A 27,932-nucleotide genomic window follows, 5' to 3' on the forward strand; every position below is an offset into this window, starting at 1 on the left:
TGTCAAAATGTTTTAAATATACGTGTGATTTAGCGTAGATAGGAAAACGGCCGACAAAAGTCCGCGCGCAAAAGAAAAATGCGTTCTCAGGAGCGTCCACATCCGTTGTAAATGTGTAGCTATTTGTTATATTTGAAGGTTAATAGTAATATATTTATAAATGTAAGTTTAGTATACACCCTAGCATACATTGTATAATTAGAAATCGTTGTAAGAGAGCGCATAAAATTTAAACGCAACCGCTCAGATCTGACGGCGCGTTAGGGTGTGCAAATGTAGAAAATCCAACAAACGCAATTACTTTCATGTAACACCTACTGTGAACTGAGCAGTAATTGAAAATAATTGAGAATGTTTTTACGTTATACAAATATCCTTAGGTTTTTAATGTGGTATAGAAGTGATCACCTTTTAATTCGGATATTCTGTAATAGGATATATTTGGAGCTTGAAAGATTGGTACATTGGGAGGCTGTAGATTTTCGGTGAAATTTTTGTTTAGAGTATTTCTTTTTCAATATCATGTAACAGACAAATAAAAGTTATTTATGTTACTATTAGCATCTAAAACAAACAATTAGCTTGTTAATTAAAGCGATATTTATATAATAGAATTGTGGTAGAAATCATATGAAGTTAATTAATTATTTTAACAGGGGCCGTGCGTTTAGGTTGTTATGTGAAGTTTTCGATATCAATCATTTTGTCTTGTTATTTGTCAATATCCTTTTAAAACCGCGGTTTCTAAAATACCGATGGTTTTTAGTATGCGATAAAAATTCTTTTAATGAATTGCATGCATTAAATATATAATGAAAACACTTTCTACTGTAGAGATTTTAATATCTTTTAAGATGTGATATATTAGTTGAAGTGTGCGGTAACACGAGTGGATAAGATACGAAATTAATATATAAGGAAGTTTTAAAGTAACATTGGTGGATAAGGAAGTAAAAGGTTAGCATGGTATGGGGATGTTATGAGGAGGGAAGAAACACATGTGGCAATTTGATTCTGTTAATTTGTCCGTTTTTAGCTTAGCGTTGATATGTCAGTTAGTAAGTTTTACAGAGTCCGCTTTAACATCTTCGCAGTGTAGGGTCTGCTCGCCCGATGTAATACCACGACCACACAGAAGACAGGCGTGAAGTGGGAGCAATTTCGCGTTTTGTCTGATGAGTGTGGTGCCGGAGACCCGACTTTATTCCTTTTTCCTTCAAACCCAATTTCATATAAGAAAACGATGGAAAGGGAACGTGGATTTGACGGTTGAGGAGACGCATAGGGAAACATCCTCGTTTCGCCAGTTTGGCGGTTCCAAGTGGCCGCTTGCTCGTTTGCCATGTTATGATATATAAAAAAGTTAATTAGTTTCCTATTTTGTGTAAATAACAGAATACACTTGATACTATTAGTTATACTAAAATATCTTAAATATTTAAACCAAAGTTAAATAAAGCATTTCGTTAAATTATAAACCGTACGATGTGTAAATTTGCATCGTCTTATGAAAAACGATGGGTCCACTGAAGTGGAATGATTTCGCTGAATTCCGAGAATTTTAATATTAAGAAACCTGCTCACTAGTTTTGCAACAAATTGTTATCAAGAAATTCCACTGCTATAACGCTAGATAATTAGAGTTCAACAATGTAATATAAAAAAAAACATAAAAAAAGTTAGAAAGAAACGGGAATTACCATGATTGGGCTTGGCAGTTGCATGGTCATGGCTGAACTGGTAAATGTTATGGACATCCATATCGATTTACTTTAAATTAAATAAGTTCTAAGTCCCCTTTACTATCTTTTTTAAATAATATTCTTTACCCTGTGACACTGCGAGGTATTACAAACAAAAGAAAATAGCCTATTTGTTCTTCCAGACTATGTTCCAAATCTATGCCAAACATCGAGATCCGTTTAGCAGTTAAGGCTAACTATAACAAACATCCAACTAAACTTTCGCATTTGTAATAATAACAAAATTCTTAATAGTACTTATAGTTTAAAAATCTGAAATAATCAGCAAATGTAGGATGAATGTCCAATTTTCTCTTTAAAATTCAAAAACAATCGAAAATATTCAAACAAAACGATTGTGCAGTCTCCTTTATCGATCCGAATATCGAGTTTCACTGTTTGAACTACTGTATTGCCCCGGCTGCGCTCTGGCCCGCTGCCGTGCGCTTTTTTTGTATCTCTAACTCTGTCCGAGCGTAAAGGAATCCTCCATGCGCCGCGGACGAGTATTGTTTTATTTTGTGCTGCAAAATTGAGAGAAGGTAATTAATGGGTTTCTATATCATATTTAAGATCGATATTTGTGTGATTACTGTTGGAAAAGGTTTGAATCGAAGCGTCTAGAAGAATTTGTTTTGGAAAAATTGGAAAGATATCTCAATAAAATATCATAAAACTTGGAACGTTCTTGTTGGTTTTGTCTTTCTTGACGAATGATGTCTTGAGTAGACATTGCAACATATTACCGTAAAATCTCTAATTTCAAGGGAAATTTAAAATATTACAACTACAAGAAGTGTATAAAGTAGTAACTACAATCAATAAAAATAACTAGTATTACCGAGTGTTTGATTCTCAGGGGTTATTTCGACTTACTGAGGACTGCAACGTAACAAATTTAGAGCTATAGAGATTGCTTTAGAGAGATTATACCGTTATATTTTCATTTGGAAGCGTTTCTAATTCATTTGTTGATCGAAGTCTGTTTACTTCATAGTTACGGAGATTCGCACAAAAAGAGGCCTCGCTCGAGCGGTTTGACCGTATCAAATGATCTATCTAATTAGTCATATATCGCTGATCACTGCCCAGCCCTCGCACTGTATTGTTCTATTTTAATGTTGTGATGCGTTTTTGTTTTGTTTTTTCTATGACGTCAACAAACCCGGCTACAGTTAACTTGATGGTAATTGATAGGCGGTGTGTTTCTTCGAATTCAGATACGGTTATGCAGCACTTTGTTGTTTGTATTTTTAATGTAGAGATTTCATTTTACATGAGTTTGTAGCTAATGTTTCCTTTACCACCTTTCTTTTTGCTTGCATTTTGAGCTATAAGGGATCTAAGTTTTTAAGCAAGAAGGCATAACTTTCTTTGTTCCTTAATTACAATTTTAGAGATATGCACATGGGCATCACCAGGGGGTAAAGGGGACGTTGCCTCTTCCAGACCTAGCCTAGATCATTAGCTGGCGATGTCTATTCTTATGTTAAAATATGTCTCGATCAGAAGACTATTATTTAGGGGGTATATTTGGTTCTGATTATAATTTAGTAATTATTCATGTAATTAATTTATCTTTATTAAAAAGTAATTCCAGCAAAATTGTTTTCGGATAATAGAAATTGTCCGTTTTATTAAGGGACTGGACATTATGTTCAACAATTTAAACATACCTCCGGACCTTTACAGTGCTCTGTTCCAATCCATTAGTGAAACCAAAATCGCACGGCGATTTAAGTTAACCCCTCCAATGCTGCGGTACTTAAAGTGTATTAGACACGCGCGTGCGGTCGCCGGATCCATTGTCCCATCCGCTGGAGGGTTGTAAATGTATTGGATTTACCTGACCCGTCTGACGGGCTTTGACCATTTTAAATGGTACCCCATTCCCGTTGTAATTTGAGATGCCAGTCAAATTGCAGATTAAATTATTAGCTATTAGCTTTCGCCCGCGACTCCGTCTTCATAGAATTAAAAAAAATAACCTATGTATTTTTCCAGATTATGCTCTACATCTATGCCTAATTTCATTGAGATCAATTGAGCCGTTTAAGCGACAACCGCTAGCAAACATCCATGTATCGATCGAAAATTTCGCATTTATAAAATCAATAAAAGATTTTAATTAGTGTAAGGTACGTTAGCTTATCTTGCTTACGTATATGTACGAGACGAGACATGCGAGTTATTAAAATATGTTAATTTTTTTTAACCAAGAAAACAAAAGACAAAACTGTAACGACCTGATCTGACTTAGGGTCAATCTATGATGGTATAAAATATGCTTATAATGAGTAGAAACTTTCACCCAACTAACTTATATGATAAAAAAGCTAACGGAAATGTTTTTGGACCAGAGATCAGTCGCTATTAAAGTGTATTAAGCTCGCTCGGAGCTTTAGCGTCATGGAGACCAGTTAAAAGATATTTGTTACTATTTACTTGGGATACTTTATTTCCGATAATGCTACCATAAACAAGAGGAATAGACTAAGTTAGAAGAATGTAAAGAAACTTTAAATATTTTAATTTTGTTCTGTTTCGAACTGGGCGTAGCGGTTATTCAAGAACTTAATATCAGTGCTTTAAGCAATTTTCAAACTGTCACTTAACTTTTAGTTTACAATATACTAGCTGTTGCTCGCGAATTCGTCCGCGTGGAATTAAAAAATACAGTAAAACTAGCCTACGTTACTCAGTGGTTACGTAGCTTTTTAATGGTGTAAGAATTTTTGAAATCGGCCTAGTAGTTTTTGAGTTATTTCAATACTTACAAAACTCCAAATTACAATTATTTATTTATAATGTTGGTATTGATAAATCAGAATTTAAATATAACATCTGCATAGGCAATAATTTCAAATAATCCATAATAATTCTGGCGAATTCAATTTCGTACCAAAAAAAATTATTTCACCTAACGTAAGTCTCAAATTGTATCGCAATTCGCATTTCGTTTGTTCCTAACCATCCCATTTTTACCGAAACACCAAGCATATACTTCATAGATATATCTTTACCGATTTTCACGCCCAACCCTAACCATCACCGTACATTGCAACCCTCGTATCAATGTTGCGGTACAAAGCGGGGGCCCTTTGTGTTTTGACAGGAGTTAAAGTTGGGGTGACGTCTATACTATACCTGTTCACAATACGGTGTGTATTGTCCACGGGGCGCCTGTCTATTGTTATTTGCACGGATAAATGGCACAAGTGATCATGATACTTGTGTTGTATGTTTTTGTATCTATTCGGTTTAATCGTAGTATAATGCAATAACATCTGCAACGCAACCTTACTAATATTATTCCACATTTATGTCAAATTTCATCGAGACCCGTTCAGCCGTTTAAGCTACAAACAACCAGCAACAATCCATCTAAACTTCAGCATTTATAATATTAGTAAGATCTAAATGGATGGATGGATGTTTGTTAGAAGTTATCTTCTAAACAGCTGAACGGATCTTGAAGTAATATGGCGTTGGAGAATAGTCTAGAAGAACACATAGGCTCCTTTGTTTTGTTTTTTTTTTTCAATTCCATACGGACGGAGTTACGGGTAAAAGCTAGTATGTTTATAAATATTAACTGTTTGATCACACATTATTCGTCGCTATAATAGAAAATGCGATTCCAACTCGTAGTTATAGCGCAAACAACGGCCGGCGAGCAATTTGTGGACAATTGGAGTGATTTGCAGTAATCATCTGAACAACAGTTATTTCAACTTTGTGCTATTTACAACGCTCATGACCCGTGTTTACTCACTGCTGTTGCAAAATTTTAATTTACCTTCGTTTGTAATGTACTATGGTTTTAGTTTTTTTGTAATGATTTATTTCATCATTCTAAAATTATATTATTAAATTAATTCAAAAAGTATTAACTAATAAAAAGGTTGTATAAAGTAACATATAATTAACAACACAAATATGCTTGCGGAATACATTTCTTCATAAAGAAATATAATTACACAAATATGTATTTTATTACGTCTCAATATAACGCAAAATCGTGTGCAATAAACTGATAGAAAACTTCAATCAAAAGTCAGAAGTAAAACAAGTTAAAACAAAAATTAATACAAATTGAAACAGACAAGAAGCGTGATTTCTAATACAATGTATGCTGTCAGCATAAAGACTGAAAGAAACAATAAATGTAAAACCAAGACAACTCAAGCATTACCATTACGATTGACACTAGAAAGGAAAAAACTTATGCGCAACATCAACGAGAAAAATACCTTGAATATTAAGTAAATTTTCTTTTCACGTAGAAGGAAATACTCCAATGATAGAAAAATACGACAATTCCAACGCCTGTTAAGTATACGACCACTGCTTTCAACACTGTACAATAATAAATGCGCTAGTATAAAAAGTTATGATTTAAAAAGACAACTAGCAATATTAGAAGATTCAAGAACTCTTTCTAAAAGAAGGCAATTCACGCTCATCATCGAGTTACCGTTATCTCTACAGACGGTCGGCAGAGTACGTGTTGCTCTTCCATGCATTTCTATCAGTCGTCACATCTTAATCCATTCCCTTCTTATGCATATCCTTTTTCATAAAACCCATCCATACTTTTTACAGTCTTCCTCTACCTTTGTCATCCACATTTTCTCTGTAACATGTAAATTCCTTGATCTACTGCAGATCCAACTCCTAGTGGAGATGAGCGTAATTGACAGATTGCTTGCAGCCTAAACTACCTATGGAATTAAAGTAACCTAAAATATATTTCATGTACGGAACAATTTGACATACTCAACAAGACGTAACTAAGATTGTACCAGTGCCGGCGTTAGGGTAAGGCGGTCACAAAAGGGGACAGGTTTGAAAATTCAAAGACCCTAGTCAAGGTATAAAAAGGTGCTATGGAAATTTCGCACAAGGTAGAAGAGCAACAACCAGCACTGATTCGTTTCAAAGATAACCATTAGAGTGGTGGTAATAGTGGAAATATTTGACCAGTTACTTTTCTAGAAATTTGTTTGCAATGCTTCTAAGATATAAATAGACATAGTGTTAGTAACTTAATCTCCACGAATAAAAAAAATCTTCCCATATGTAAGGCCTTGCCTGGAATAGAAATATGCGAGAAAAATCGACGGAAAACGTCTATTCTGATGAAGGCTGTACGCAATGATGCGAAAACACTTATGATATTGGCATACTTAATTTTACTTGGCACACATGCGCAGCCAACTATAAACTTGATTTATCTACGCAGACAAAAACCTACTTTACCCATTACCATTTAAAGTGATTTTTCTTCGTACAACAATGTGTTCTAACAACCTTTTGTGTGTATCAAGATGAAAAATAATGTTAGTTTCAGTGGTTGCTGTCAAATTATTTTGAATTTCATTTTTATGTTGTTAAAGTTAAATTTCCTTTGCATTTTTATTGAATATAATGTTCATTGTTCTCTCAGATTTTCTTCTTTGTATTCGATTATTTAATTACGAAGCGAAGGTTAAGATGCAATTGTATTTTTTGCTGTAAAACTCAGAGTACTAGGAATGATAAATAAATTGATTGCCAGAGCTTTATTGAATTATACTGACCTTAACATAAAAAATTAATAAGCGAAAAATAATAACATACTTAACTATAAAGTACCTACTATAGGAGATCATTTTGACTACCGTATTGTTAACAGTTCTTTATTTATTAAGATAAATTTATTAAATAATACAATAAAACAAGCCTTACTAACTTCTACCACAAAGCGGAGTTGTAGATTGGTTTTATCCTCGGCGGTATTTGCAGCACGACTTAGGGTCCTTCAAGAACCGGGCGTGTCTTTCTCAAAGGTCGTCATGGCAACTCATCTATAACTTAGGTCCGCAACACCTATGCCCAAAGGTGTCGAGGAATATCTTGGTGTACCAACCGGTAGTTGGCCCTCTTATCTTGTGAAACCCTATTCAAACTGCCGCAAAAAACGTATTCTTCCGTATAGTTTCGTGAATTGGACGACATTTTAGTCGCTGAAATCGATACTTTTAGGCTATAGAAACTACTTTACAGGAGATCATACCTAAGATAGTTGTCTATTACTTCAAAAGTCCTTACATTGCATCAAAATTCTCTTTAATTTCCTGTGATCTTTCAATTGAGTTCGTGTGAGGCCTTCCACTCGTAGTTCATAGCCAAAAACAAAAGACGGCCTTAACCCATCGGTCGATGACCTCCCTAATGCGCTTATAATTATACCATATGACGGACAGAGTTGTAAACACAGACCCTGTGACGCAATCTAAACTATTTCTTACGTTGTTTTTTGGTCGAGGAAAGGTGGAGATAGCCGACGGCTAAGTATTCATATAAATTACTATAGATTAACTAATATTTTGTTAGTGTTAAAAGAATGTTTTCATACCAAGTATATGGTAACCAGTGACTTGGTATTCGACTAGTCTTTCCTCTTGTCATAGAGTAGCAGTCTTCAGAATTCTGCCAAAGGCACAATAAGTCCTAAAAGAAAAGGGTGCGTAAGAAGGGCTGGGGGAACGAGGTAATGATTCCTTTGAGAAAGTGCAACTCAAGCTATTTTTTTTATGTGACTGAGTTGTCACTGTTTGCCTTAAAGAGGCATTTACAGATTCACCGGGCTTGAGATGACCGAGCGCAGATGGCGCTTAGCCTAAACCTCTATTATGAGTAACTAGGGTCGAGGGCGCCCTCAGGAGCCTCGGCTCGGGCCGTTACTTCGTTATTATTACTCAAGCTAGAAGGACCCTAAGTCGTAGCCGTTTACAATTGCCACTAAACATTGCTGAATTCCATCTTAAGTTTGAATCAACTTGGCAATAGTATACAAGTAGTTTGTAACAATACCGTGACCGAAACAAGCTCGCATATCATTCAGCAACACGTTACTGGGGCCCTTGACTGTTCGTGACACAGGGCCTTTAGCCTACAGAAGGTGTAGTAAAGATTTCGTTTTCGTTGGATGCGTGACAGCGCGCTCGCATGACTGCACGACACCCATTCACTCACCGTCTGTGCCCTGGTCATTCACTCGTTCACTCTTTTAATTGGACGCGTGTTTAACTTGTTATCGTACATCTCGATCTGATTGATTTGTTAATCGATCAATATTCACACCTCTAAGGTATTGGGCTAATGTTACGAACGAAGCCGTGTCGACTTATGACGTGAAAGAATGAAATTTAGCAGATTTCTTAAATATATATTCAAATAGATGCATTAAATTCATATTTTATGGACAGATTTTTTGCAATTAACGGCCGAATACTAAAATATGTCTGATGTAAAAATTTAAATGCATGTAATACAGTATTTTAATTGTGATTTCATCTGAAGAATTTTAAATACGACAATAAGATGCATTTAAAATGACAAGACAGTAGAATATAAGCGGCTTAAATATCTCTTTGAGTTTTTTTAAAGAAAGTAAGAAAATGCAAAGTGCATAACATTTTCACCGTTAGTTTCTACGCAAGAATTAGTTCATATAACAATGTTAAGCAATAATTGATAATAGATGGCGCTGACAACAATTGTAAATTTATTTTCTTTCATTTAAAAATAAAAGCATATTGACATTAAATAGTAACATAATTTATAAAGATAATTGTAAAATTATAATTGTTTTAATTGCAAAAACATTTTGGATGAATATTTAATATCGCACTGGCTGCCAAGAAAGCAAGATATTAAAAAAAATAAAAAAACAACGCTTTTAGGCGCGAATGAGAGTGCAAGATGCAAGCAATGTAACAACGTTTTCATTTTTTAACAATGCAGTTACCAATTATTGTAAATAGTGTGTGTGCAATAGTGTGTCAGCAAATAAAGAACATTATATCCATGGTAGGTACTAGTGTACGTTTGTCTATACTAATAATATAAAAAGGAAAGATTTGTATTTTCGTATCTATTGAAATTACTAAAAAAACTACTGTGCTGATTTTAAAAATTTCACCGTTACAAAGGTAATTGTTGTGATTAACATAGGTTGTATTTTTTTTTAAATTTCACGCGGACAAAGTCGCGAGCAACAGCTAGTACATAACATAACGGTAACAAAATGTACCAAAACTATTTCGGCGTTATAAATCAAAAGCAAGATGAAGTCGCTCCGATTAAATGTTCGTTAGAGTTGAACAAATTACACTTAAGTATGAGAATCAGCTGCTCCTTGCTCTACGTTTGTTCATATTCAGATAATAGCAATGCTTTGTAATCGTTTATAAGCTATTCTTTTAGTTTATGTGATTTAAAATAAGCAAAAAGCAATGCATGAATCGTGTCGCAAATGTTTCAACGGCCGTCGGACTACTAGAAATCATTAGAGATGTTATATTAACAAAATCATATTTTTCTAAATGCTTTCGCATATTATATCTATACTATTATAATAAAGCGTAAACACACACTTCTTTGTTGCCTAAGATGTCAACAATCACAGCATGTTTTTGAATAATTCTTTCTTTAATAAAAAGACCTACACTTACGTCACGCTTTAGGCTATATATTTTCACGCTATTAAACTTAGGGAGTAGTTAAATATTTTGGATAAATACCTTAATGTGGGAAAGAGACCATAAGTTGCTGCCAACATCAAGGAAGAAAGATTGCCATAGTAAGGTAAAAGGTATTTTGACATTTGCAATTGAGAATTTGACAAATTTATAACTTCATGCGGATGAAGCCGCACGGGAACAGCTAGTTTTAGATATATTAAGAGCGCGCGCACACCTGAAACTAAACTATCGCATAACTGTTTAATCACGCTTTGATTCCAAGAGGTTATAAGGAGGTGGGCCACCAAAGTTGCGGATGAAAGGAGATTGCATGTGGCTGAGATGCGTATGTTAATATGGATGTGTGGTGTGACAAGAATGGATAAAGTTAAGAATGTGTACATTAGAGAAACTTGAAAGTAGCGCCAGTGGTGGAGAAATTGAGAAGCAAAAGTATAGCGTGGTATGGACATGTTATGCGACGAAATGATGGGGACATAAACCAGAAAGTGTTAAGATTGAATGTGGATGGCTACAAAGGAAGAGGAAGACCGAAGAAAGTATGGATGGATTGTGTGAAAGAGGATATGCTTAAGAAAGGAGTGGATTCAGATATGGCGGCTGATAGAGATGTATGGAAGAGCAGCACATACTGTGCCGACCCTCCGTAAGGGATAAGGGCAAGCGGATGATGAGGTTATAAGGAGGTGAGTACACTACTCGACTTTTAGTTGTGCAACTAAACAGTTGAATGGGCTGCGAAACAATCGACGATCACACAACAGTTTTGCGATAGTTTAGTAAATAGTGTGCGTTCGCTCATAATCTAAAAAGAAATTAGGATATGCATTTGAATTTCGAACAATTAAAAAACAATTGAAACCGAATAAAACGGTTGTCGACTATTTAATAACTTGCATAGCAGTTATAAATCGTTAATTAACACGATTTCGATACGGTATTCAGCTGTGACACGTTCAAATGGGAATAATGGAATCGAATCTAGAACCGTTTTGTTTAATTGAAAGAAACTGCATATTTTTATACAGTTTCGTTTTGACGTGTCAATCAAGGCGTAGACAATTTAGAATATATTCAATTAAAACTTTCGAATAATAGTGGTGATTGAATTGCGTAAAACATTTTATTTAACAAATTTTCTAGATTTGGAACTACCTATACCATAAGTTCCTGCTTCGTTAGACGCATTGAAAGAAAGAGGAACGTAGTTAAACTTTCTGGATATGTTTCTGTTTATACCTAAATGAAATATATCTATATTATATTATAATAAAGCGTAAACACACTTCTTTGTTGCCTAATATATCAGCAAGTACATCATATTTTTTAATTATTCTTTTTAAAACAAAAAGATCTACACTTACGTCACGCTTTAGGCTATATATTTTCACGCCATATAACTTAGGGGGAAATGTTTTGGATAAAAACCCAAATTTGGGAAAGAGACCATAAGTTGCTATCAACATCAAGGAAGCAAGGTTGCCATGGTTTGCCATCGTCTTGTCATTTTGACAGTTGCAATTGAAAATTTGACAAATGTGAACAATAAAAAGATTTTTTTATAATTTTATGCGGATGAAGTCGCATGGTAACAGCTAGTTAAATATATTTAAGATAATGATCCATATATTATCAGTACGACATTACCTTAGTACCGCTTATCATAGATGTCGATTATAACTTAATCGAGTTACGATTTATAGAAATAATCGGTCATTGATTTATTCGATTACCAGCATCATAATTCCAATTTAAATTTTGGACCTTAAAACTATGGTTATAGGGTGTAATTTACAATGTTCGTGTTATCATGTATGGATACAAATTGTTGCGGGCTATCAAAGGCCGTGCTCCGTTTGATATCCCACCTCTGAATAAATCAACAAAAACGGCGGGCGGCAATGACTAATGCCCGAATGTAATGCAGTCATTTCTAACAGAGACTCCAATGGAGTGGACTTGAGAGTATTTTTATAAACTATACTAGTTTTCGCTCGAGACTCCGTCCGCATGGAATTAAAAAAGTGTTCTTCTAGACTTTGCTCTATATGTATGCCAAATTTTATCGAGATACTTTCAGCTGTTGAGGCTACAAACTCTAACAAATATCCATCCATTTATCCAAACTTTCGCATGTATAAATTTTTTATAGTAAGAAGTGAGATTAAAAAAACGAATTCTTTGATAATAAAATTATACCCCTTACTGTAAATTTTCAATACCAAAACACTTTATCAAAAAAAGTTTTATGTCTGATTGGTGAGTGGTGACAATTTACTGCATGATTTTTATTGAAATTTTATTTACTAGTGGGTTTCATTTTAAAACAAAAGCTAAATATGTATTTTATTTCCTTATAATTGCTATTGTTGGCTATTCTGATGTATTTCTAAACAATTATTTATACAACTAAAATACTTTTAGTATTGCTTATCGACTCTACGCCACTCTAACGTCCGTATAACTAATTTAAAAGTAACCTATGGCAGAGACGTGTAGCACAAATTAACTAAAACAAATACATTTTGTTTGCTTCACTTGTATTTTAATGTTAACAAATGATAATCAAATGAACCGCATTAGAAACGCATCTATATCAGTAGGAAATGATTTATTCTTCTACTGCTTTATTTATTTTCATGCCTTTCCTGTGTAATCAATAATTTTAACATGATTAAATAAAATTATCTTTTTAACTATCAAAAATATCTAGCATATCTTAACTTTGTAACTTTGTTGTGGTCCTTGTGCAAAATTTTTTGCATACAACCAAGTGGAAATGAACCGTGACATGAAAAACAAGAATAGAGGTAAAGAGTATTGTATCAGACTGGCTTGCCTCGTTGTCTTACGACGAACTCGAGGATAGTCTGGACTTTAAATTCCAACTCCCTTGTACTCGCACCGTATAAAACAGACCTGGCCTAGTGTGAGGGTGTTGGTATTTTCGGAAAGTGATTTGAGAAGTAAGAGATAATGTAAGCTAGGACAATGTAGATTGTTATACTTTTGAAATAAATTAAATTCTCTATTTACTTTTTTTTTTTCATTTATCTTAACGTTTAAAATGTCATAAATTCGCAAAACACAATTTTCACAAATAAACCTTTTAAAAATCTATTTCCAATCTTAACATCAATTTCGTAATTAAACGTCTGTTTATGTTAGAAGGCTCCTATGCATTCCACTTAGATGTGCACAGAGTAACAAACATTCAGATCACTCATATCAAGTAACTGGTGACTCGAGTTAGGAACGGTAGCTGGTCTAACGAGTGTTCAGTCACGCAAGCTTGTTTGCATAACTTGAGGATAAAGCTAGTGCGCTGAGCTTTTTCGGCTTCTAAAGCTCGATGTGATAATGTCGCTCATGATGGTTTGAATCTAACGGTATGCTTTTTATGTGATAAAATTGTTAAGCTGTTTTTCTAACTCGGACAATGGAATTTTTAACCACTATTACGAGTATATCAGGACAGAGCGAGCTAGCGACGTACTGTGGACGCCCTCTGTCCCACTTTGGGGACATAGGAAAAGAAGAGACGAGTATATAAAAATAAAAAAAAACCTTTATTGAACTAAAACAGTTTAGTACAGTTAGTGGGACTCTGTCTCCTGAGCTAGTATATATATGTCTTGCACAAAATTATTTAAAACACTATCCACACACTTAGTATAGAAATTAAATTTCTTACAATAAGGTAAAGATTCGTTGCCTACCTGCGATGGACAGGGTAAAGGATGAACAGAATAAGGGCATGACTTAAAATTTTGTAGAACATGACGCATCCCACAGAGATGTACCTACAGAAAAACCTTCAACATTTTTTGCGATAACTGATACAACACAAATCAGCCTTTAATAAAAAAAACAAAACCACAGGCATAATATTTTTTACTCTAACTTTATTATGTTTCTCTTGTTCCAGTATCAAGCCCCCATCAAAAGACGGCGTCACGAAGAGCAACCCTAGCAAGCGGCACCGCGAGCGGCTCAACGCAGAACTGGACACCCTCGCATCGCTCCTGCCCTTCGAACAGAACATCCTCAGCAAGTTGGACCGTCTATCCATCTTGCGACTCTCTGTCAGCTATTTACGCACCAAGAGTTACTTCCAAGGTAAGTGGTATACTAATTAATTTCCCTTTTATCAGAATGGCCTCTAACAATGCGGAACATCAGACGGAAGGCGTATTTGTTAAAACTAGACCGGGAATAAATTTACAAGTAGCTGACCAACTTACAGTATCACTGACCCGTCTTTAGCCCGATATGTTTATTTTTAGTAAAGTTGAAGGGTAGAAGAGGAATCGTAGTTTGACACTGGCCCGTCTCATATTATCTTGTTGATATTTTTCCGGAATTTGTGAACATATATTGCTAGTAACGGCACACCAGTTTACCACATTTTCCGCCAAGGTAAAAAGTGTATTTTGCATGTGACATTTATAGGAAAATATTTCTACATCCGCTCTATAATTTATTTGAATGTCTATGTTCAGTTGATAAAAATCAGCAACTATCAGCCGAAGTGATATATTTTCTAGCAACTATTTAATTAAAAGTTCACAAAAGGTCAAACGTGCTACTACAGTTACGCAAGGAAGCACGATTTAAATAATTCTGCTAATCAAACGCCAATTTACAGCATTCAAAGCGCGATATCGAGTTTAGAATCGATCCCGCATACCGATTGTATTCGATTACTTATAAATGTGTTTCACGACACGTATTTAATGCTGTCTGAATATTTTATAGCGCTCTACGGCACGTATTAATAAATGCGCTCTCGACGAGATCTCGATTCTTTGGAACGTAATCGATATTATTCGGAATCGATGTTTACGATTGCATAGATTTGCGATGTCGGATGTTCTGTTAAGGTTATGACAAATGGATAAGTTATGTTTTATTCTTTTGTCTAAGTTAACGAAACACAAGTACGAAAGCAATGTGTATAGGTTCGGCATGAAATTCAGTAATGAAAAAATAAAGATATGAAAATATTCCCAACAAAAAACTCTGTCAATGTCAATCATGGACAAAATTACTTTCACTTATTTACTTTTTATTTTCCACATAAAAGACTTTTATACGTAAAAAAAATGGACGACATATAAATAACCTTCAGATATACAACGAATACTAATTAAAATAACAAAAACAAAGCAACGACTACTTTGTTCAAACAGTGTAATGCACTCTACATCCTGATAGCAGTAGAATAAACTTCTAGGTAATAATTATATCGTGAATTTTTAATTTTAAAATGGTAAAGTACACCATAAAACTCTACGTCAGAATTTTATGTTATATTTTTTATATTTTGTATATTCTGCGACTTCATTTTAACAAATGACAATCGCCGTGACGTAATAAGATTTGTGTTGATTGTTGTTTTTTCCCGCAACTTTGACTTCGCGGAATTAAAAAATCGTTATTTCGTTTAACTGTTTAAGAGATATGTAGTAACAGTCATCCATCCAAACTACCGCATTTGGAATACTAGTAATTGTAACAGGTTGAAAAGATTTTTGGTTATGAACGTAATTGAATATAAAAGACAGCGCGAAGCAATAAAAAAAAGAGATGTAACGAGCGGACAGTAAAACAAATCAATACAAGATACACCTACGGTAATTGGGCGCGTAAATCCAACTTACAAAAAGTAAAACTACCCACTTTGCATACGTCGGCTACCAAGAAATACATATATCACTTAGTGAGTTATTAATGCCCTTTATAATTTTATTCTGAACGAGTTCGGAATATAAAAATCAGTGGGGGGCTGTTACTATATGTTTTATTGTACAGTCGGCCACTTAACGTATTGACGACGTGAATTGTAACTCACTTGTCTGTTTGAAAGTACAGTCGCGTGGAAAAGTACTTTTGTACATGTGACAAAAAAGTGACTCTCGACTCAATTTTGTTTAAATATTGTATTATTAATAATTACTTTGTCTTAAAAGGTATTAATTTCGATTCTGCCAAGCGTAACCGTGTCATGATGTAATCGTTTAGGTATACGACTTTGAAATACAAAAATTCTCCGTTCATCTTTTATTTTATCATTGTCCTAAGTTTTTTTTTGCAACGCCATTATTAATGAATCTTAATTGACGTTGTGTAATTATCATTTTTCCATTGTTCTTGGGATGTACGCCGATTGATTACATACTTATTGATTGTTAGCGGTGGCTAGGATCTGTGATGAGTGTCGGTTCCCACTGTCGCACGTTTTGTATGCCAAGGTTATCTAATTTGAAATTATAATTACTGATACATAGATCTTATTAACAATTACGACAATAAATTCACTCTCGTCTCATACAAGCATGATATAATTTACTGTGTTAACAATCTCGATAGTCAAAAACAAAAAAAACACACTACCTTCTATATTATAAAGAAGAAAGCTTTGTGTTTTTGTCTGAATTGAAATAATTGAAATAGACTTTACGCAACGTTTTTTAATAATGTTCAATTTTACGAGGATGAAGTCGCGAGAAACACCTTTTTTTTAATGTAATTTCAACACTTTTGTCTTTGATTGTACAATCAAAAATGTCGATAATTCTAAGTAAATCGATTGTTGAAGCATCGATTACAGCGCACTCGATGCGCGGGGAACTGCGCCACGGGACGCTCGCCGCATAGGAACTTGCCAAAAGAAATACCTTTAAATACTTCGCGACTCGGTACCGGTAGCTTTTTAATTTATTGGCTTGTTGTTTAAAAGGAATTTGTTCGCAAAATTGTTTTCGGGTCACAATAACATGTAAAATGTTTCATAAACTGACTACCACCAATATATAAAAACTTCACACATTGAAAAACATTGTTTAAAGTAAAAAGTAACCGATATACTTCCTTAGTGGATCTAAGTAGTTATTGTCCCATTTTTAATATTCACTTTATGTTTTAAAAATCTGCAATTATTTTTAAGAAGAATCATTCTTCACAATTCTTTCCTGACATAAAAGTTACTTAACACTTTTTATAGTATCGCACAGACGAAGTGGCGGGCAAAATCTAGTATGACTTATATTTAAGCTCAATCATACTATACTATGCGAAAGTTTAAATGAATGGATGTTTGTAATTGTTTGTAGCCTAAACGGATGAACGAATTGGCTACTCACTTTTGTTTTAATTCCACACGGACGGAGACGCGGCCGAAAGCTAGTAGTACATAGAATTAATATTAAGTCACATCAATACATAGCTGTAAACATTTCCATTCGCGTCATTGCCCGGGGTTTCGGATTGCCATCAATAAATCTGAGTTAAGTCGTGGAATTAGCATAGGATCGATACAAGGCATGTCTTCCGGGCCGTGCTCAGCCGCGACTGGCACGAGGTAGGGAGGTGAAAAGGGGGAAGGGGCTGTTTGCTTTACTAAAGTAGATACGTAGATATTTTGAGTAGTAAAAAATTCATACCACATACCCCTGTTTGGGGAATTGCGCATTCCATTTTCGTTATAGTTTGTATGGTTTAAATTATTCAATACTAGCTGTTGCTCGCAACTTCGTCTGTGTTAAAGTAAATAATAATAAAAAATATAGCCTATGTTGCTCACTGATAACGTAACTCTGTAATTGTGAATAATTTTTCTGAATCAGTCCAGTAGTTTTTGAGTTACTTGAAGATATACAAAAATACAAATCTTTCCTCTTTATAACAGGATTTTATTCAATTTAAAACGTAAAAAATCTCTAACGTTTCTGTTATTAGGTTATAATTATGAATTCAATGTTAAGATTATTTTACTTATAAATTTTAATATATCTCAGATTTTACAACTGCCACCGTTGTGTATGGACGTTACAATAATAAAATGTTTAAATAAAATAAAAACAGTTTCGTTAAATACATCAGTATCCAAGTTGTACTTTCCCTGTTTAAACAAAGAAAAAAATATTTCGTGTAGTCTTACTATTAATATAAATGCGAAAGTTTCAATGGATGGATATTTATTATAGCTTGTAGCCTAAACGACTAAACGGATATCGATGAAATTTGGCATAGACGTAGAGGATAGTCTGGTAGAACACATAGGCTTACTCAGTTTGCTCTTTTTAATTCCACATGGACGGAGTCTCGGGCGAAAGCTAGTAAATAATAAAATAGAGTCATTTCCCCCCGTTATGAAAAACAAATTAAAAGCTAATTTGGCTTATGGCATGAGTCAGGTTGTCCGCCTCGACGAATGTATAATTGAATCTGATAAACAAAGTTAAAACACCTTTTAGTTTTCTGCGAGTTCATTTTCATGGTAAGGTTTTTATTTGGAGATCCTTTTCTGGATTTAATAACGATTAGAAGCATTATTTGGACTATTTAAAAACAATAAAACAAACCGACAGCCCTTCTATTTTAATACTTTACAGATATAATTAAATATATTTTTAGGTGCTTTTTAAATTTCACCTCTAAAGATTTTTAAAGCGGTCAAAGTTTGCATCTAAAAATTTTTTGTACAGTACAGATACGATGGTTAGAGACTTGATATTATGCATATGGGTTTCTAATACTACATAGATAAGCGCTATAAAAGATTTGTTTTAAAATCATCCACTAAAAGTATTAAGTGGGGGTCCAAAATGTAAGTATGTTATTCCTTCAATAGAATAATAATAATAACTTTCTGCCCCGCACAGCCGCGTTGTGATACGGTCTGTCCTCGGCGGTATTTCCAAACCAATACGACTTAGGGTCCTTCAACAAGCGAGCCTACAATTTCCTCAAAGGCCGGTAACGCATCTGCACTTCCTCTGTGTTGCGGATGTCCATTGGCGTCGTTGACGTCGGTGTTATCGTCGCTCGTTTGCCCCCTTCTCTTATAAAAAAAAATAACTAGCGACTAATTATTCGTATACTGAACCCTGGTTTATTCAAGTCATTTTCCACCCTCTTTAGATTAATTTTCTGATTCAGTGACTTAAATAATGTTAAGAAACTTACACGTGGTTTTAATTACGATATATTTTATATTATAATCTCTCAAATCAATAATTAATCCATTAATTATAAGTGACGTTTAAGTAACTTTCTACTTACACTTATTATAAAAATTTCTAGATTTTATAACAACGTTATCTAGATGTAATATTAACTACTCCTAAACTAATATAAAGATTGAAGATTACTGTGTTCGAGTAAAATGAAATAAGAACTTTTAAACTATTTCAAATTACTATTTACTATGAAAAGGTAATGTAATTCCGTCGATTTTCTATTTTATATAAATAGGTTTAGTTCATGAAACTGTCCGCGAGGAATAAAAAGTACAGTAAGTATATTTCATATGTGTTCTAGGCTTTGTTTTTAATTCGTTTTAGAGATAACTACATCGTAACAAACATCCATCCATCCAAACTTTTACGTTAAAATTATAGTTAGTAAAACTAAAATACAATTTTCAAAATAAAATTGCATTCCATTTTTAAAGTACTCAAGATCATGGATGATGTTATTCAGTGCAACATAATTGCATTGTTTCAGTTAATTAATTAAAAATATCACTTGCTATAATAATTTTAATTAATGTGTTACGATTTTTTTATAAATTAAACTTTAATTATTTACATGTCATTCCATGACAAGCAATTTCTATATCATTGTTGTGTAGCTTGGTACTGAAAAAGGTTTTTTCTCGTACCCTATGATGGATTACTGACCTTATCAGAGACGATTGTTTTTCATAAAACTCCGCGCTTGGTAAAAAAGCCTAATTTGTCACATTGAAAGCTCGCCTTATCGGCTACCGGCGTAATTGTTTTCGAAAACCAAATAAAAAAACTTCGGATCTGATAATGGAATTAATTTCTCGGGAAAGTCGCCATGAGGCGGTAATTTATAAATAATTTACCCCTTTTTTTAACATATTTTAACGTCGATTTAAACACATTAATTTTCCAGCGGCATATTAAATTATGCACTATATATTTTTTAAGTTTTACGACCACTATATTATTAGTAACCTTTAAGTAACGGCAAAGTTAACTTACCATTTCCCTATTAATAAAGGGAGTCATTTACTGATATGTTAAATAATTTATTTCTCATCTATACTATTATAAAAAAAGTGTAAATACACACTTCTTTGTTGTCTAAGATGTCAGCAATTACAGCATATTTTTGAATATTTTTTTAGTAAAAAGCACACTTACGTCACGCTTTAGGTTATATATTAAACGACATTAAACTTAGGAGGTAAATATTTTGGATAAAAACCCTAATATGGGAAAGATACCATAAGTTGCTGCCAACATCAAGAAAGCAAGATTGCTAAGGTTTGTCATGTCATTTTGACATTTGCTATTGATAATTTGACAAATATAAACAATATAATTTTCATAATTTCATGCGGATGAAGCCGCACGGGAACAGCTGGTTTATTGATATTTCTGATCATATTTACGGTTTAACGGTTATTCTACATTATTAGTTTCGGGACCTATAAAAAGTATAGTCAAACTACCCTTAGTATAACAACAATAGATACCGCTGCTAAAAAAAGTATTTCACCAGACTCGTCTAAGATTTCTATAGCCACACTAATAGAAGACAATTCAAAACCTATCTTTAGCGCGTGCGCTCACTTGAAACTAAACTATCGCATATCTATTCAGTCTCGCTTTGTTTCCTATAAGCATATATGGACGGGTACACTATTCGATATTTAGTTGTGAAACTAAACAGTTGAATTGGCTGCGAAACAATCGACAATCGCACAACGGTTGTACGATAGTACTCCGCTATTGTTTGTGTAAACTCTTTAATACGGCATAACTATTGAAACTTCTCTTGTAGAAACTGTTTTTTTAATGGACTACGTTGACAGTATTTAGTACACCTACGTATTTATTTTTACCCTTTTAAGATTAAGTAGTCAGTACGTCATCTAAAGTTGGTTAAACGTAGTCTTAAGTAGGGCCGAAGTGTGGCTCTAGCAATTATCGCCGCATTCGAGCACGCCCACGTAATTTTATATTAAAATGCGCTCGAAACCGGTACGAACCGGTTAACGAGCAGAGGTAAAACAGCCCGTAAACTTAGCGCGATAAAGGACCGCTCACACGATTATGTACGCACGTATAGACACGGCCTAGGGCGGTATACAGGGTGTTGAAAGATTAAGACGGTATTAAATGAAACCTTAGAGTGTTGCTTGGATTTACTAACACTTTTAGACACGAATTAGCGATGGTGTTATAAATAGGTTAACTAAAAAAGTATACAATTGATAAAAATAACAGGTAAAAATATTAGTTAATAAAAAGACTAAATTAAGCATTTACTTAATATATCTTGTAATTCGCATTATTATTATTATGGGTAATAAAATCAACAATCAACTTTGAAAGAATTTCTATAAAACATTTATTAAAAAATAGAACACGCTGTGTAGTCAGACGGGTAACGAATCCGCCCGCCCTGAGCTTTGCACTTATAAATTATAAATACGCTTTTGTTAACATAACTAGTCCACGGCGGCCGCGTCGAGTTTTCTTCAGCCTTTCCTTAACTACATATTACATTGTGTTGTAAAAATATACGCAAGTTTTTTAAATACACTAGACAACAAATAGAGTTCAAAACATATTTGAACAACTCTTTAACTAAATGTTTAATTTCAATGTCTGCATTATATATTTCAGTGCACTGACCGATGTTACGGAGTGTAATGTGTAACACTGTGTGAAACCCCGTAACATTCGTCAGTGTCTACCTTTATGTTTATATAGAGCTGTATTATAGTATAACTTATGTATACTTTTTAGTAAACATTTGTACATACATATAGCGTATCGTGCAATAATATGAATTACACATAACTGTCATCAAGAAAGAAGCTATAAAAATAAATAGCTGCTTCCATAATGAAAAATCACATAAAACTGCATATCGTAAAAATATCCTTTTCAAAGTTCGCGTCCAATGGGGTGCGCATAAAAAAGCTACCCTTAAAGAAGGGGAGCGTTATGTACCGGGCAAATTACGTAGGGTAGTTTGTAAAATTCGCCGTCTCCTCGGAAGGGGGCGCAGGGTGCAAGGGGGTGGCAACAACCCTTAATGGCGGAATCGCGTGACAGAATTTCGGCAGTGACCCGACTTAGCCCGTGAAAGTGAAAATATTTATACAGAGCTGCATTCACTGCATTTGAATATTTGTTTTCTAGAAATACGGCTTCAGTGGAAATGTACAATCATAAACAATGTAAGCTAATAACTACATTTAATATTCATGAAGTTTTGTACCTCAGCGCATATTCAAATCTGCTTTCTATAGTAGCTTTGAATCTAGTTTTGACTTCGAAATATAACCAATAAAAATAATACGGACAATAACATTTTTGCAATTGATTTAAAATAACCCAACCCCCATACAATTTTTGTAAAAAATACTTTTCATACACCATTAGGTTTTTAATGATAATTTTTAGTCATTTTGCAATCGTAATAATTTGCTTAAAATAACGTATTGCATAAATTCAAACATGATTATCTTTTGGCGTATTAACATCTCTATGTGATGTTCTAAATGCGGCATATCTCAGGAAAATTGTATTATAAGTAAATCGTAGACAATGTTATCGAACAGAACTTCTTTGTGTACAAACTTGTATGAGAATTGAAATATTGTTTACACATATAATGTAATTTGAATATGCTACAACTTTTATGACGTCAGAGCTTTTAAGTAAAAAAAGAATGTAAACAGATTACCTAATATTACAAAGATTGAATATAGTAGTATAGTTGGATTGTGTTAAAGACGCTTAAGAAGGGAGAGAATTCAGATATGACGGCTGATAGAAATGTAAGGAAGAGCAGTACATACTGTGCCGACCCTCTATAGGTACAAGGACAAGTTGAAGATTTCATTCCTTGTTTGCATTGAATCCAAAACTACACTGACACGTGCTATGTTTTATGTCAATGGGAAGGGTATGGATATAACACAAAACATAAGAGATATATATTCCTTTCCATTTAGGCGAAGCTGATGCGAATCGCTGTTTTCTTACATAACAATTATTTTCATTTTACGACTATTTAAGAGAAAATAAATGTAATACCCATTTTTGTATGTGCTCTATCTACGAGTACATACATATAATAAAATTGTAGTGTCTGTTTGTAATAACAAAAGAAAAATTCCAGATTTCGGGAAGATAATGTATTTGCGTTGCTGATAACCAAAATATCATTAATAATAATTTTTGTCTGTCTGTCTGTCCGCAAGCTTCGTTTGTTCCGAGTAATCTCTGAAACGGCTGGACCGATTTCGACCGGGTTTTCACTGAAGGGTAGCTGAAGTAGACAGGCATATTATAGACTACTTTTTAATATTGCGTGGACGAATGTGAGCAACGGCTAGTCCATAATAAAAGGCGACATATTGCATATTTGATTTACTCATTTTTGCATAAACTACGTCCGTTAGACCTGAAACTCATGAAAGTCGTAAAAAAATTTACTAATGTAATTATTTTTTTTCAACTTAACAAAAGCCGTTCCTCCTTCGGATTAAGCAATAACCGGACCCAGCCCTAGGGCGCTGGCTTGACATAATATTTTTATTAGAACATATTAATGTAATTTACGTCCGAGTTTAATGAGTTTATGTTAATTAGTATAAATAGTACACCATGTATGCAGTAATTAATTATTCTATACTGTTGTTACAATTTAACAGAAACTATGCCTAATATACTGATAATAACTAGAGGTTAATAGCACAAGAGAGAAAGGACTTGTATTTACACCACCAAAAAAATAATATAGTTCGTAAGTACAAGAAAGGCTGAAAATATTCTTTATTATTGTATTGTTAAATCTTATTATTTTTTAACAGATATTTTAGATATTTAAATTCTATTGTGATGAGTCGTTTTTTTAATGAGTTTTTTATATGGGAATTTATTACAATCGTTTTCAGATATTTTGGCAGCTTGTTTAAAGGCTCAAGTGGCTGTCTATTTTAGACGCAAGCATAACACTGTATAAGGCTGATGTCCTTTGGTCGCGTTAAAAGAACTATACTACTAGTTTAAGCTTAGATAGGATCATAAAAATAATTACTATTTAAACATGGCTTGCACAGCCCTAATTACATATTTTATACACGTAATTAGGGTTGTGCATTTTCCTAGTATCGGTGTGGCATTGTATAAAGTCATGACTTATGTAGGATTTATGGTAATTTGTATACAAACCGTAATAACCTCGGTAGTTGATTTGATGAGGTTACTGCTGCAAATTAATTTATTTAAGTAAATGTTAGTACATTCATCAAATCATTTTAGTAATATTAGTTACTTTATAACTATTACAACTAGCTTTTTTCGTGACTGTTCGCGCGGAATTAAAAAAATACTTAATAATTAGTCTATGTGTTTTTTCAGGATGTTTTACATCTGTCCTAAATGTCATCATGATCTGGTAAACAGTTTTGTAGATAAGTTGTAACCGATTACATCCATCAAAACTTTTGCATTTATATTAACTAGCTATCACCCGCGAATCCTCCGCGTGGAATTAAAAAAGAAGCCTATGTGTTCTTCCAGACTGTCCTGTACATTTTTGGGTTCTGTACAAATTTCATCGACATCCGTTTAGCCGTTATGGCTACGTATTCTAACAAACATCCATCCATCTAAACTTTCGCATCTATACTACTATTAATAGCATGATAAAATATTTGATTTAGCACGAAGGGAGTAGACTAGACTGTAGTAATCTTAAAAACATAATTCATATTAATACTTTGTTTTTATTTATTAGCTTGTTAATAAAGGAAGGAATTTTTATTATTAATAATATAATTCATACGTTACAGAAATTATTTACATTACTTATAAAATATGAATACTTAGTTACATACTTAATAAAGATGCCTAAGGTTTACATCTTATCAAACAGGTGCTAAGTTGTCGTAAACTTAATTAGTAAACTTCAAGTTATAAATTGTAACGGTTTCTAATACTACCAGTATTAATTAAACGATAAACGTCCAATTAAAACAATTAACTATGAATTTATTATCAAGATTTATCATTTGATATGCGTATTATTATTAAATACAAATATTTTCACGCCTAAAGTGTCATTTATGCAATTAATTAAATTACTATTATGGTAAGTTTAGTAGGTGTTCAAGAGTAGGGTAAATAAATACTACGCTCATATTATTTATTAACGGGAATCGTAGTTCAGTGCAAAAAAATATATTTTCATTTCCTCTAGCTAGAACGTATCTTAAGAGCGTATACACATCTTTGACTAAACTATCGCACAAGTGCTGTGCGATTGTCGATTGTTTCGCAGCCAATTCAACCGTTTAGTTGCATAATTAACATCGAGTAGTGTGCGCACCTCCATATATGCTCATAGGAATCAAAGCGCTAGTAACCAGTTGTGCGATTTATAGAATCCACATTAAAATTTTGTTATTGAAAAATCTGACTCGGTAGAATGTCATTGTAAAGAACTTAGATGGACGTAATTATTCTAAAAACAGTTGTTGTTCTGTTAAGACGACTATAAGCCCATTTAAATATTACATTACGTACATGAAATGTCATGAATAATTTGCTTGATTTGTGACTATAAAAACCAGCAAAAGGTGTGTTCATAAAATCTGCCAAGAGATAAAATCCTCAAAAAGTACCCTGCCTTCTCGGAGAACGAGTTATATCCCCCTTTCCACTCTCCAGTGCCACTGGAGAAACTCCTGCACGTACACTCTCTCTCTCTTTCTCTGCACTAGAGTTCTGCATGACACCGGGAAGATTGTCCTAGGAATTTCAAACTTCAGTAAGTCAGGACCACACCTTGTTGCTATCTCAGGATCGGTCGGGAAGACCAAGGTCACCCTAATCGCCCTCGAATCCGGGAGATCAATTCCCGCAACAAGACTCGCGATATAACAATCAATTAATGAAGGAAAACATGTGAAAAGCATATCTGATGGTATCTATGTGTGGCAGTGGGCCGTCACGCTCCGTGCTCCGCTCATGATGAAGTTAACAGCCGTGAGACATCCAATGAAAGTAATTTGATGGCAGCATTCTTGTTTAATGTAACAGCTAAGTAGGAACATGATGTTAGAATTAATAATCTGTTAGAGATAATATTGATACGAAGCAAATTTTTATGGTGTAACAAAAAGCATCATAGAGTAAATCTTATTTCTTACTAATATTATAAACGTTAAAGTTTGGATGGATGAATGTTTGTTGGAGTTTGTAGCCTAAAAGGCAGAACGGATCTGGATGAAATATGGCACAGATGTACAAGATAGTCTGGAAGAACACAGAGGCTACTTTGTTTTGTTTTTATTAATACCACTCGGACGGAATCGCAGTCGGAAGCTAGTATGATTGAAATTTAAAAGTGTGGGATTTAATAAACATTGTTGAAATGAGTGAAACAAAAACAGCAAATGATTGCTAATTTAACTACTAGTTAATATTTCTTGCGACAATCTGACTAAATCTAGATTTATACTAGAATAAGGTTTACACCTATAGGCGAATGTTGGGATTTGAACCTTCTACCACTTGATTGTAAATTTATTACTATGCGGCTTTTATAACTCTGTAGACAGCATTTGTTTAAATCAATATTCCAGTAATCTATACTAAACATGAGCAGGTTTTTTGCCTTATAATGAAAATAAAAATAAACAAAATCAAAATGAAACTAGAATTATAGTAAATATATAATTATCACACTAAACCATAACAGAATTAAAGAAACGTCTATATTTCTATAAACAGAGCATTTTGCAAACTAAGTTAATTGTTAAACAAAATCTATTTTTACTGCCACTAAAAAGTGCATTATAATTGCGTAATTATCAGGCATACAGCATCGCAGAGCATTTTCTCTTAAGCCGCGTCTTGCTTTCTAACATAATTACCGTATGCTGGCCAAGCTATGCCAGATGTATCCATCCGATCGCCGCTGCTAAAGAAAAAAAATCGAAAGTCGACTACGAGAAAAACATACACAGTTACACCACGATTGTCATTGGTATTGCAACAATGACAGTTTTATTTACTAGCTGACGGCCGCGACTCCGTCTGCACAGAATAAAAAAAATATACCTTAGTAGCCTATGTGTTCTATGCTATGTTCTACATCTATGCCTATCAACGAAATCTGTAATTCGGTTTGGAAATACTTAGAAACAAACCTTCATCCAATCCGTGGTTTTCCGCAAGGTACATACACATTTAGATTAAGTAATAACGAAGCTTTCTTATGGTGAAAGAATCTTTAAAATCGCTCTAGTAGGTTTTCAATTCAACCATTTCAAACGAAAATGCAAATCTTTAGGTATAATATAATATACTATAGGAGGCAAAGAAGTGTTTTGATAAAATAATCAAGTGGCCGCTATCTACAGATATCTCTAACTAGTTGAAATGTCAATGCATTGCCTATCTAAATGGACAAAATAGGGGACATACAGAAAAAGGAGTTTTCGCTTTTTAGCAAATTCCTCTTCTTATTTCCCAATCCGCATGCGAGGGGAGAGGACTATAGTGGCATCCAGTTGTACACGGATATTGCGATCATGTATTGAGTTCAAATTAAAATTTAAAATTCTATAAGTGTGCAGTCCGTTGAAGTAAAT

General features: G+C 33.8%; 1 protein-coding gene across 1 annotated transcript in view; it reads left to right on the forward strand.

Moving 5' to 3' along the window:
- The window catches only part of LOC106110299 (aryl hydrocarbon receptor), an 86,737-nt gene that overhangs the window by 35,508 nt on the left and 23,297 nt on the right, over positions 1-27,932 (forward strand). Inside the window, exon 3 of the mRNA XM_013292062.1 lies at positions 14,202-14,392. Within this exon, the coding sequence (XP_013147516.1) occupies positions 14,202-14,392 (191 nt within the window). The remainder of the gene's footprint in view (positions 1-14,201; positions 14,393-27,932) is intronic.

Source organism: Papilio polytes, unplaced genomic scaffold (assembly GCF_000836215.1).
Source record: "Papilio polytes unplaced genomic scaffold, Ppol_1.0 DF820678.1, whole genome shotgun sequence".
NCBI classification, from domain to species: Eukaryota; Metazoa; Arthropoda; class Insecta; order Lepidoptera; family Papilionidae; genus Papilio; species Papilio polytes.